The 12,080-nt window shown below is 39.3% G+C and overlaps 1 protein-coding gene across 2 annotated transcripts in view; it reads right to left on the bottom strand.

Annotated features, from left to right (window-relative positions):
* The window catches only part of RABGAP1 (RAB GTPase activating protein 1), a 74,206-nt gene that overhangs the window by 44,340 nt on the left and 17,786 nt on the right, over positions 1–12,080 (bottom strand). For both annotated transcript variants that reach the window (XM_040606510.1, XM_040606511.1), the window contains 6 exons: positions 10,602–10,712; positions 9,475–9,541; positions 7,822–7,924; positions 6,454–6,623; positions 3,539–3,713; positions 1,645–1,738 (listed from right to left, as the gene is read on the bottom strand). In XM_040606510.1, coding sequence (XP_040462444.1) covers positions 1,645–1,738; positions 3,539–3,713; positions 6,454–6,623; positions 7,822–7,924; positions 9,475–9,541; positions 10,602–10,712 — 720 coding nt within the window. The remainder of the gene's footprint in view (positions 1–1,644; positions 1,739–3,538; positions 3,714–6,453; positions 6,624–7,821; positions 7,925–9,474; positions 9,542–10,601; positions 10,713–12,080) is intronic.

The raw sequence follows: 12,080 nt of genomic DNA, 5'->3' as shown, positions 1-12,080 counted from the left end.
TAAAGCTGCAGACTATAAGGCCCACACTAGTAGGTTCTTCCAAACTCTTTCGAAATGAGAAAATTGTGTGACTCAATTACAAAATATGAGCCAAATATTATTTCGAAATCACAACATACCAATGCATTTTTAATTACTATACAAATCTAATGACAGAATTTTAAAAACTAGCATGAAAATACCTGAACTCTGATTTTTTTTATGATTTTCAATCCTCTTATGTTAAAAGCTCAAGGATCATTACTTCCAAATACTCATTTTTAGTTAAGAAGGAAAGCCCTTTAACACATATTAAAGTTGTTGCCAGCATTAGCACAGAAGCACTTCACATCCTCTTAGAGCTGCCAAAACATTTTCAATGGGAATCAGGTGGCTTAATTATCTTTGAGCCCTTGGAAGAATTACACAAAAAAATTCAAGTTGAAAGGAACTTTCTCACAGCAGCAGATGCATAGAGCTCATCTGTTAAAGATGTTTCTGTAAGTCTAAGAGAGGGAGGGAAAAGGGATCATATATCATTTCACCACAGCCTTCCCCTTCTTACTACCAAATTAGCGCCATATATTAGTTCAAAACCAAACTGGAAGTAAAAGTACTTATTCAAACAAGTACCAAGTAACTGCAGAAAATAAGAAATGCTAAATTGTTGTAATCTTAAAAAGAATCCTGGCTAAGTGGTCACATCAATACTTTTCCTCATCCAAAATGCATGACTTCAGACTAATCTCTGCTGTCCTACTCCTTAGATCCAATATTCTGTTCAGACCTTGGTTTGCTGGACACCACCTGCCCTGCTCCTCAGCAACATTAAGAAACAGAAGGTAACAACCAAAGCCAGAGTCAAAAGGCAGCATATTTGAGCTCAAGCTGACGTGGTGCCTGTCATTCCACTTCACAGAAAAAAACAACCAAAAAACCAACCCCCAAACAAATAAACAACTGAATTTTGCAATAAGCACCATCACTTTCTTAGAACTGCTCAGGCTACTTCAAGATGAATAAAGGAGCCTTGCTGAAAGGAGGACAGGTGTCGCATTAGCAACTCGACTGTCAAGAAACACTCTTCTTGTAAATTGGCATTTTCTAGGAAAAAAAACAGAAGAGCTCGTATACTTCCTTCTTGGCAGGCTCTGGAACCATCTTCCTTTAGATAGGGGAGGAAAAGCATCTCCACTATCCAAGTACAGATCTCCCATATTCTTAAGCTACAGTTACTAAGATATGACAGCTGCAGGAAAAATTGGCTGCGAACTACATCAGAATTACAAAGAGGAATGGAAGTGATCTATGCAAAATAAAGATAAAGGAAGAGCTATGTTTTCTTTATACTTTGTTAAGTTTTTCTTTAACAAAATCCCAGTGAAACTCACAGAAAAGTAAAATGCTTATTTGAATAGAGAAACACTTAGAGACACAGCACAAGTAAATTTCTATTCAAGCATGCACTCAACAATTAAAATACTCACAATATCCTCTGAAGAAATCTGAAAACACAAAGCCACAGAATAAGGGGGTTTGTGGGGATGAGAGAGGACTAAATCCATACTGATCTCATCTCAACTGGCTTCTGGAAATAGCAACAAAAAGTCCAAGCAGAAGGAGCAAACAGAACACGAGCATTCAGCATGTGATACTGCCACTTACCATTTGGACAGCAGCTCTCCCCACGTCTCGAGAATTTTTTCTGCACACTCTTTGGAAACATCTCCAGAACCACTTAAGAGTGGTTCATCATTGTCTGCCAACAAAAGAGAGGAGATCTATGAGACCAACACTCATCACTCTACCTCTGCAGATTTAAATGCTGCTCTCAGCTGTGTCACTGTGTGGCAAGAGCTCACTCCCCCTCATCTGAGGGTGCAGCACTGCGTGCCTGACACAGACCAGCAGGAGTAGCCCCTTCTCAGGGGCGCACAGAGATGTGACGAGAGGCAGAAGACAAGCAGCAACATGTGAAATTCTGGCTGAAAATCTCACAAAAACAATTTACCATGAGGGTGGCCAAACCAATACAAGGGCCCAGAGAGGTTGTGGAAACTGCATCATTGGATGACAGTCAAAACCCAACAGCACAAGGTCTTGAACAAGCTATCTGAATTGCCTGAATCTATCTGGCTGGATTCACAGCGAGTGGGATGCATGATTAGAGAGACCCCCAAAGGTCCCTTCCCACTGAAGTAATTCTATTTTTCTACCTCCAACTTTTGGAAGACTACAAAAATTCTCAAAGAGCAGAACTTTCTGTATATGAAAAGCTAAAATACTCATTGAAGCAAAAAAGACAATAAAATCAATGTGGTGCCACTTGAGCAGCCACAGACTTGCCATGCTGTTGCACATCCATGAAAGTCCACAAGGTATTTTACTTTTAATTGTTTTGTACTTTTACTTTGCTAGCATTTTTTGGTAACTCCCCTGGCTTAAATTAAACAGCTTTTTGAATGAAACGCGTGTGGAGGGGGAGGATTAGCATAATCACAGTTAACTCTTTTTGAAAGCAATACTAACTCATGCACTCCTAGATATTTTTAAACAGAGCAAGTATCATATATAAAAACTACATTTCTTTGATCAGTAGTCAACATTGGTTCTGCATTATTGAGGAAATACATTCTTTTCCATTAAATCTTTCTCAGCTGACACCTGAACTTGTCAGCAAACTCTTGCAATGCTGCAAGTCATACCAACAGTAAACAAAATATGTGTGTGTTCCTGGTCTAGAAGAGAATACCATGGTGGTTTAGTGTCGTGGTTAGAAATTGCTTATGAATCACACATTGCAAAAGAGTTAATTTTCAAACCACTACCTCCTCCCGCCACCCACCTCCCCCAGAAAAAAAAAGAAAAAAAAAAGAAAAAAGGAAATTAAAGCACAGAAATGAAACAATTCAGTCAAGGTCACATAGAAGACCGGTAGAAAAAGTTACAAGCAGAAACTCAAGTCATCTGCATTTCAGCTCAGAGCTGTAAGGCCAGATGTTTATATACTCAGAACTAGCCCATATTTTGGCTTCAGAGAATTTTTAGAAAAATGAATACAGATCTTGAAAATGCATGAAGTTTCAAGCTGGGTAAGTCCTGGTACAGTTTTGTGTATTACAGATGTCTATACTCGCCCCTTCACTAAAGCATGATGCACGCTAATATTTCCAAATAATACCAGCTTCTCATCTTCACTCTCAAATCTGTTCACAGCTGCTCAGGGAGGGGCAGAAGCTACATGATAATCCCAAATTTTTAACAGCCTCTTTTCACATTGTTCCAAATATATCAGAGTGGAGGCTTCAGAGGCCTGGGCTGAGAAAAGCACAGACACAGAAGTGTCAGACAAGGGAGAGGCTGATCCAGGAATGCGGGGGTACTGGTTATTGAATACTTACAGCATTAAAGCAAGAAGAAAAAAAAAAAACCAAAAAACTAACAAAAAACATCAGCAGGCCAGATTCTGACTGGAAAGGATTCAACTTGTTTCATAACTACATTATTTACCAACCGTCCTTTCCCTTACAGTATGCAAAGCATACAATCCACTCCTTACCTTCCTCTTCATCATCCTCTGGAGGAGAAGGAATCATGGAGCCCTGTGACCCTGACTGGGGCAGGTGAAGCGAGGGGCTTGCTGTAGTTTTTCTTCTCTCCCTCTCCGATTCGCTTTCTAGGCACACAACCTCATACAATGTGTCGGAGTTGTTCTTTCTGTCCTTTTGCTTTATCTAGGAAACAAATTTCATTTTCCTGAGAAAAGCCGTGCAAATGCCCAGATTAGTGCGTGTAAGGCTCTGCCTTCTCTTTCTGGCATATGAGAGCTGAGAAATAATTTTTATCACAACCTCCAGCGAGGAACGCTCAACCCTTGCAGCACCCAAGGCATCGCGCACACCTGCAAGCGCCTCCGCCCCTCACACCCTCGAACAAGCCGCACGCTTCCGCGCCAGAGGCGTGAGGAAGATCTGTTCTAGCTGGAGCAGGAGCCTTACTCGGGGCTGCCGTCCATGGGTAGCTCATCTGTTCAACCATAAACGGCCTGGACACACACAAAGATTCCTAAAGCTGTAAAAGCATCTGTCCAACAAACAGCCTCAAGAGAGGAAGGCTCCTCAATGCGAAGCAACTCTGCCTTTCTTTAAACATCAGTGGAAAACTAAAAGCAAAACCTTTAAAATTATGTCTGATTTCTCTCTTTAACTTTCTGGGGATACTGATGGTGGGAAAAGGACAGTTTTACTAAAAAGCTGTTTATTGTCCCACCATGGCAATTGTCTTTAGCGATGCTTCTAAGTCATCTGTCAGTATACACATGGCTGCAGGAACACAAGCTGTTGAGTCCCAAAGCTTATCATGCAGCCCTGTTTTCTTCTTAATTTTCAATGCCTTGATACCTTCCTTTCAGTTCAAGGAAGGTTTTTCTTTGTGAAGTGGTTCTAAAACTTTAATATAGTCTAAGGATTTATATTTTTTTTTTCATAAATGAATAAAAATAGAGTAGAAGAGGGAAGGTGAAGAAAAGAGGGAAGATTTATAATTATATTCTAAGCTCTCAGTGCTCAATTTTATCCTTTGGAGTATTAAAAATGAAGAGAAATGCATCAAAACTAAAAATGACTAAATCACTAAATGTAATCTGAGCAAATAAAATCCCTCTGCTTTCACCATTTCCGAATAAAGAAACACTGCCAAAGTAAGATAAGCCAATTCTACACAGCTGTATTTTTAATAGGCTAATCATGACTCCATAGAAACAGGTTTCCCTTCCAGGCTTATCAGGCAGTACATTCTATATTTGTTGCTTCCACTATGAATGTTGATAATCTTCCATTAGTAAACACTGGAAGTTGGATAACCTGACAGTGCCTGTGGAAAAAAGAGAATTAGCTACGATAAGTCACAATGCCTGTGAATTTGGTAAGACAAAAGATACAGAATTAGCTAAGTAAGATAAGCTTCCTTTAAACTGCCAAACAGAAAAAGCAACTTTTAGAGGCTATAGAATATTTATAGCCCAATAACTTTCACTGTTCAACATCTCCATTGTCCACCTCAAAAATATTCTAAACAAAAAGACTGATTTAATCTGTGAAGAATTTTTCTAACTTAAATTTTGAAGGAAATTCTGAAGGAAAGTTTCCAAAATGTTTATTCATGCTTTACATAAAGACTAGGACATACACAAAAAAGAATCCTTAGTGAACCTTTACTCTTTATTACTACCAAGATGCCATTATTTGCTAGCACTGCCAGAGAAGTGCAAAAAGAACTAAGAAAAGCCTCTTATTTCATTCAAAACCTCTCTCTCAAAAAAAAAGAATTTATCAAGAAATCAGGACTCCAACCTCGCTTTTTTGGGCTGCGCCCAGAATTATTCAATCTTGAGAGTCCATGTAACATCCACATTGTTACCTATGTATTTCTATTTCTTTAAAAAGGACTCTCTTTTCAGAACAATAATTTCTAAAGCAGGAGGATGGCAGCTACTTCAAGCATATCTCTTTAGTGACTTGGACCTTCAACTTTCCAGCCTTATTTTGAGAGTAAGTTATTGCTTTGTACTGTTACTTGGAATATCCTGGACAGAAATAATCCTTTCCTTTTCAGTATATAGGATAAAAAAGTAAGTTGGAAAAAACAGTACAGGTTGTTTTTTTTTTTAAGTTCTAGGGATTTTCTGTGGTTGCTTGGATTTTTTTTTTCCTCAGGGCAAACCTGGGCTGTGTGTGAAATCTCTGCTTCCAACCACGTGCAAAGGGGAAGATAGCTTTCCACCAAAAATCTTTTTTACCTCCTAATTTCATGTGGATGTTTGTTCATGTAAAAAAAAAAAAAAAAGTTGGATTTGTATGATAAAAATCAATGTAGTGACATATCAGATATAATGTCACCAGGATTATATTAAAGCGTTTTTTTCTTTCAACCCTTAATTTTCACATACTTACCCTACTAAACCATTATTGCAAGCTACTCAGCATCACCCCAGTATGCAGATAAATCCTCTGTTCCTTCTACTTCTGTGGTCTGGCTGGGAAATCCATAAGCCTCTACGTAACTTCACAACCTCATCAAAGCTACTAAAATTTGCTTTGAAATGAGGACACCCAGCTTTTTGTGGGAACTTTAGATAGCCACCACAATTAGCATAATGAAGGACAGCTTTTCTAAAATTAAAAAGCATTTATTGTACTTCTTTGACCCAGAAGTAAAATGTTGAAATATGAACATTAGTAAACATTTTACCAGTCATAGAGAGGAAAAAAACAGAGTGAAATTCTGATCTGCCAATGGGCACTAATAACTACAATTTATCTTTACCACCAATGCACTTGTATTTATTCAGTATTACACCACAAACCTACCTCTCAAGTATCAAAACAATATAACTGACCATACCACAGCTATATTTGAAAAATAAACTTGCCAAATGCCAAAGTAACTGTAGATATTTTTTTTTTAAAGCGTTACCTGTTTCAATTTCAGGAAAAAATTTTCAGTAGAGCTACGTTTGCTGAAGGGCCAGAACAATCTCTCATTAGGTGAACAAACTCTGACTTTAGTCTCCAAAATGAATCGAACAGGTTCCTGAACCTCAGTTATCACCAAATCCACAGCGGTAGTCATGAACAATACTTTATCTAGAGAAAAAAAACAAAGGGATAGAATTAAAGAAATTTCATACAAAATATTCCATAATATTTTTCTTACTAACATGAAAGAACAAAAGAAACTTTTGCAGAATACAATTTCCCCCCTAATTTAACAACTCAAAAACCTAGAAGTTTCAAAACAGTAAAATAAGATGACTAAGCACTATACCCTAGAGAGTAAGGAAACTTAAGTCTTCAAGCCAAGAAAATTATCTTGTTAAAAGAGAATAAAATTTTTACTTTTTCAAATCCCAGTGACATGTATCAAAAATCTTAATTAAACATTATAAAGGGTCTATATACTTAAGTCCATGGTGCAGATCTCTTGCCATATAACCTAACTACATTCTAATTGTTTTTTGGTTTTAGAAGTTACTGCGACGACATTTAAGTCCCACCATATTAAAAGTAGCATTTAAGACCATCTCAGCTGTGAGATTCAGAAAGTTGGCTATACAGTATGATGCTCCAAAAGGAGGCAACTGGATTCAGTGACCTATGAGATCTCTTCTGGTCCTAAATGATAAATAGTGTCCTTCAGGCAGGATGGCATTCAATCTAGTAATAGATTGTACCCAGCTGTACTCGGCAGCTGACTCCCATGACTTTTCCCAGTTCCCATTAACTTCCCCAATCTCTGGCATGCAACTGTGAGAATAGATTGAAAAGATGATAATTCAGCTGACATCTTAAAAGAAGCAATGACAGATCGGTTTCAGGGCTCAAGAGCAATGCAGCATCAGCTATTTACAGATTAAAACACTCCCAACTGTATTTTCAAAGGTACAGGAATCCTTCTTTTTTAATTAGCATCTTGGGATTCAGAAAAATCTGAACTGACCACAGAAACTAAGCAAAGAAATCTGCAGTAGTTATTCAGTACAATTCTTGATGGGATTCTTACGAAGACATAATGGTGTGCAAAGCATCTGCATCCTGTCCTCACACCTACACAGCCTCCTACTAGAATACAGTTACTGCTACAAGGTATTATTGAACACAGGAGTTTTCTTCCAGCCTTCAGTTTTGCTTAGGTATTCACGTTACATCTGGCATCCTACTTTCACACTATGGGAGATTCTCAGAAAGTCTTTTTGCAGGATTCATCTTAAAGACAGAATTGATCCGATGCCCAGTGTGTGAGTCATTTGCCCTGGCTAGGGATAGCATCTGGCACAGTTCATACCTTTTGGCGTTTCTTCATTTACAAACTGGAAGTGCGGAGATTTTTGATTCCAGCTCCCAGTGATCACATATGATTTCCCATCAGAACTTTTACCCATGGACTCCTGGAAACAAGGTAAGTTTATGTATTTTTATTTAAATGAAAGAAATCTCTATATTATGAAGTCTCAGCCCCAAAAAACAGCTACTGCACTGGCAAGAGAAGGGGAAGTGTCTGAAATCCATGTGACATAGTCCTGTAACAGACATCATTTCTGAAGAACAGATTTCCAATGCAATCTTTGGTCTCCTTGCTGATAACACAAAAAGGCCAATTAATAATAATTGTTATATATATGTATATGGTATGAACATGTGTCTAGTGAGACCTGAAGACCAATAGCTCAATTTGGAGGTGCCCATTTGACACAACTTTCAGCTCACAGAGGCGTAGGTAAAATCACAGCCAAGTACTTTGAAGCACAGGACTCCAAGCTACAAAGGCTTTGCTTTTTTGTTGCTGTTTGGGACAAAAAAAAAAAAACAAACAAAAAAACAAAAAACAACACACAAAAAAACCAAAAAACCCAAACAAAAAAATCAGGGGGAAAAAAATCCCCACAAATAAGAAAAGAAACACCTTTTCATGCTTCTTTTAAGTTGTTCTGGAAAACCCAAGGCAATCCACTCATTCTGGTCTCACTTTGCATCATTCAGTCTCTGACTGACAGCTGCCTGAGTGGTAAAGCATTTAAACATATAAGGCTTTAATCATGAACTTAGGGATGTAGTTCATTGCCTCTTAAAACAAGAAAACAAATTAAATCAGAACACTCTCCTACAAGCTGCTGAACTTGTAAAGTTGGCAGATATTTCACATCAACACACCTTCTACTTCGCTATCATACTTTAATACACCAGACATGCTTTAGTTTACCTTAAGCAGCTATTTTCTAAAATAAATTTTATTCTAAAACATCTTGAGATCCAGCTTTATTCAGCATTAAAAACACATGTTATTCAGGTATTCAGAATCAAGTCAATGTTTTATCTTTAGTGTTCAGCATGTCTGTTTTCCCACCAACCTCATTTTCTGGGCAATTCAAAGCCTGGTATAAAGCACAATTATTCACGTAGCATTGTACCTTTTTGGCTACTCACAACTGTAACGAGCATGTACTTCAAAAATATCAGCAAGTTTGTTTTCACATGGTGTGGTCAGATGATCTCTATCATCATTTTATAGATGGCAAAGTGAGTCATAAAATAGAGCTCTCTAACTCTCAGTATTAAATATGAAGCCACTCGGGCCTCAACTTTTACAGTAGTAAGTACGCTGTAAAACTTTTTATGTTCAAAGTACGGCTCTTCAATATTCAGCACTTCCAAAAGTAAGGTTCCATGTTTCTTTCTTTAGGCCCCAAACCAAAACCAGCCATAACTGACTGCAAAACCAGGCAACTCCCCTGACCAAGCATCAGGACATACTCTAATTCCGTAGCAGAGGCAGGGGTTCAACGCAGCTGCCCAAAGCCTCACCCTCCACAGCATAAGCTACAGCATCAATCCCCATCAACAAGTGTGCTTAAGCGTCTAAATCTTTTCTGTCTATCCTGAGATCGTGCACAATCATAATAAAAATTATTACTGAATATTGTTAATGAAAGATCCTTACCAAATCCAAAAGGTGCATGTCACCGCTCCGAACATCTTTCCCACGGCTAAGGAGAAGGCCAAAACATCTGCAAACCCAGACAAAAAAATTAAATTGCAAAAGTTAGACTTACTCGTAAACAAACCATTAACATTCCTCATCTAAATATTCGCTGTCATACATGACAACCAGCCCATGAATCCAGTAACACATGTCAACAAACCTTGACTTCTGAAAGCAGCATCAAGCATAACAATGTCAAGCCAGTATTACAAACATTGAGTAAGGTTTCATAAGCTTATTTACAGTATGATTTTACCCTGCCTACAACAGCCTGGAAAGTTGTTCCATTATCTTTGTTTGCAAGAAACCGACACTGCTAACAAGGGCTCCCTACCCCACAGGACACCTTGGCCTGCATTCTTCTTCCCTTTTAGTTTTTTTTGGTAGACATATTTGCATAGATTTACCCTTTGATACAGACAAGAATTAGATGAAGCACAAAGACCTGTCTTTTTGAGTTCATTTTGCAAAAACTTGTGGCCCACAGTGACGTATTGCACCCCAGCCCCCGGTGTACCACACTGTCCTGCACTACGTTTCCGACAGCAAAGGCTGGGAGAAGCGGCACCTTTTCTCTATAGTACGAGCAGCACTGAACTCTGTCAGTAGTCAAAAACTGCTGTTTATTTTTAAGCAGTGAAAGACTTGAAGTCTGAGCTCTCCCCTTCCCTACACAGATGCTTCATGTTCCAGAATTCCAGACTGTGGCAGGTGCAAAGTGCACTTACAACAATATTGTCAGATGCCACAAGGAAAGCCTCAGCATTTAAGACAAACTGGCCACTGCAAATAAAAGCGGTATGTTTTTTAAGAAAGGTTTTGAAATGGATATTTAGAGAGGATGTGACCTCTGATTCTGCAACCAGATCTGTGCAAGATTTGCCTGTGCCTGCATTGTGTCCCCTGCCACACATGTGCTGAACAAACCAATCTGATCTTCTGCGCAATCCCACTCAAGAGAGATGGGCGGCGTTAAATTATACAAATGGAGTGTGCATAAAACAATTACTAATCTGCTGCCTCAGAGGAAAGAACGCAAAACATCAAACAGATAAAGAATTAAAAATAATAATCAGCAAACATACCTCTCAATAGCAAGTTCTTTATTAGTTGTCTGTTGGACATAAATCACTATCTTCTTATCAATTCCTTGGCGGAGTTTAAAGCATTGCCTGTCCTTGTCTTTGGGAACCGCACTGTTATTTATCAGGAAAGGAAAAAAAAACCTCAGATCGTCATTTATCTGTATTCCTTGCATGCATCAAAACCAGCATCAGACACTTGGGTGAAGCCAGCTTCTTACACAAAAGCACTCAAGACCTTCCTTGCACAATGAAACCAGCAATATGAAAGAAAGTGCAACATAATTAGGTGAAAACCAAGGACAGTTTTCAAAACATACACTGTGACTTTCTACTGCGTGGCATAGTGTTGTGAGACTTCCAGCAGCACTTCAAGAAAGTTTCTAAATACTGATTCCCCATGTAACCTGCCAGTATTATCTGTAAGCAATTACTTATAAGAAACTCCATACTGCTTGCTTTCACAAGGGACGCGTCTGCCATGGTACATGATAAACCACCAAGCCAAGAGAGTGCACCAGCCTTTAGACTACTTCCCTTATTTTTTCTCTACAGAGCCCCTTCTCCTAAATGCTGCAAAGAGACCCCTGAACGCCAATATGCACCCTAAAGTTTTAGCACCAGCATTGTCTGCTGAGCAGCATAATTGCACTAAACACTGGACAAACTCAGCCTGTTGGGTTTTGACTTTCTAAGTCAACCACATGTTCACTTTTCCCATGGATATATAAATAATCCTTATTTTATTTCAGACTTTCAAACTACGCATTGTCACTCGCAGGAGCTGAAAGCGGACTGTGGAGCACTGCCCATAGTTTAACACCTCCAACGCCATCTGGGTTTGTATTCTGGCAGCAGGTGCTTACCCCGGCCAGGGAATGGCAGTCTGCCTTTAACTGGCAGCAGGAGTTTTGTCTGCGTGGCCAGGACATGGATTTCCACATTTACAGCCAGTACGTGCGGTCAGAGCTCATTTTCCTGGCATGGCAGAAGTGCACTAGTAGTGACCCAGGGTGATGAGCGAAGGTAGATGAGCCGAGACAGGTTCTGGTACATTAAGAATTGAGATCAGAGACTGAGTATGTGGAAAGCGTTCTCTCAACTTCCAGGTCTGCACACGAAGGGGCAGTGTCAAACTGGTTCAAGCTTGCTATTTGAACCAAACCCTGTGCTGCACACCCAGCGTGGGTACGATTCTGCTTAGCTGGAGGCAAATATCCGCTTTTCTTCACCTTGTACAGGGTAGGTACATAGCTTTTAAACAAATGCCCTGTTCCAGCCCTAATGCAACTGTGGTTTTGTGGCTGAAAAGGTCTTTAGATACATCCCCACAGCAAAGGCTGTGGTTCAGCCTACCCAGGCTGGTTAGGACTGAAACAGCTCTTCCTTCTGGAAACCATGTAAGCATCAGATCACAGGCTGGCTTACGCAGGCTGCACCACTGTGGCCATGCTGACATTGGTACCGAGCCAGCAAGACTGA

Source organism: Falco naumanni, chromosome 9 (assembly GCF_017639655.2).
Source record: "Falco naumanni isolate bFalNau1 chromosome 9, bFalNau1.pat, whole genome shotgun sequence".
In the NCBI taxonomy this organism is placed as follows: domain Eukaryota; kingdom Metazoa; phylum Chordata; class Aves; order Falconiformes; family Falconidae; genus Falco; species Falco naumanni.
The sequence above is the reverse complement of the archived record's forward strand: the minus strand, read 5'-3'. Positions and strand labels throughout refer to the sequence as shown.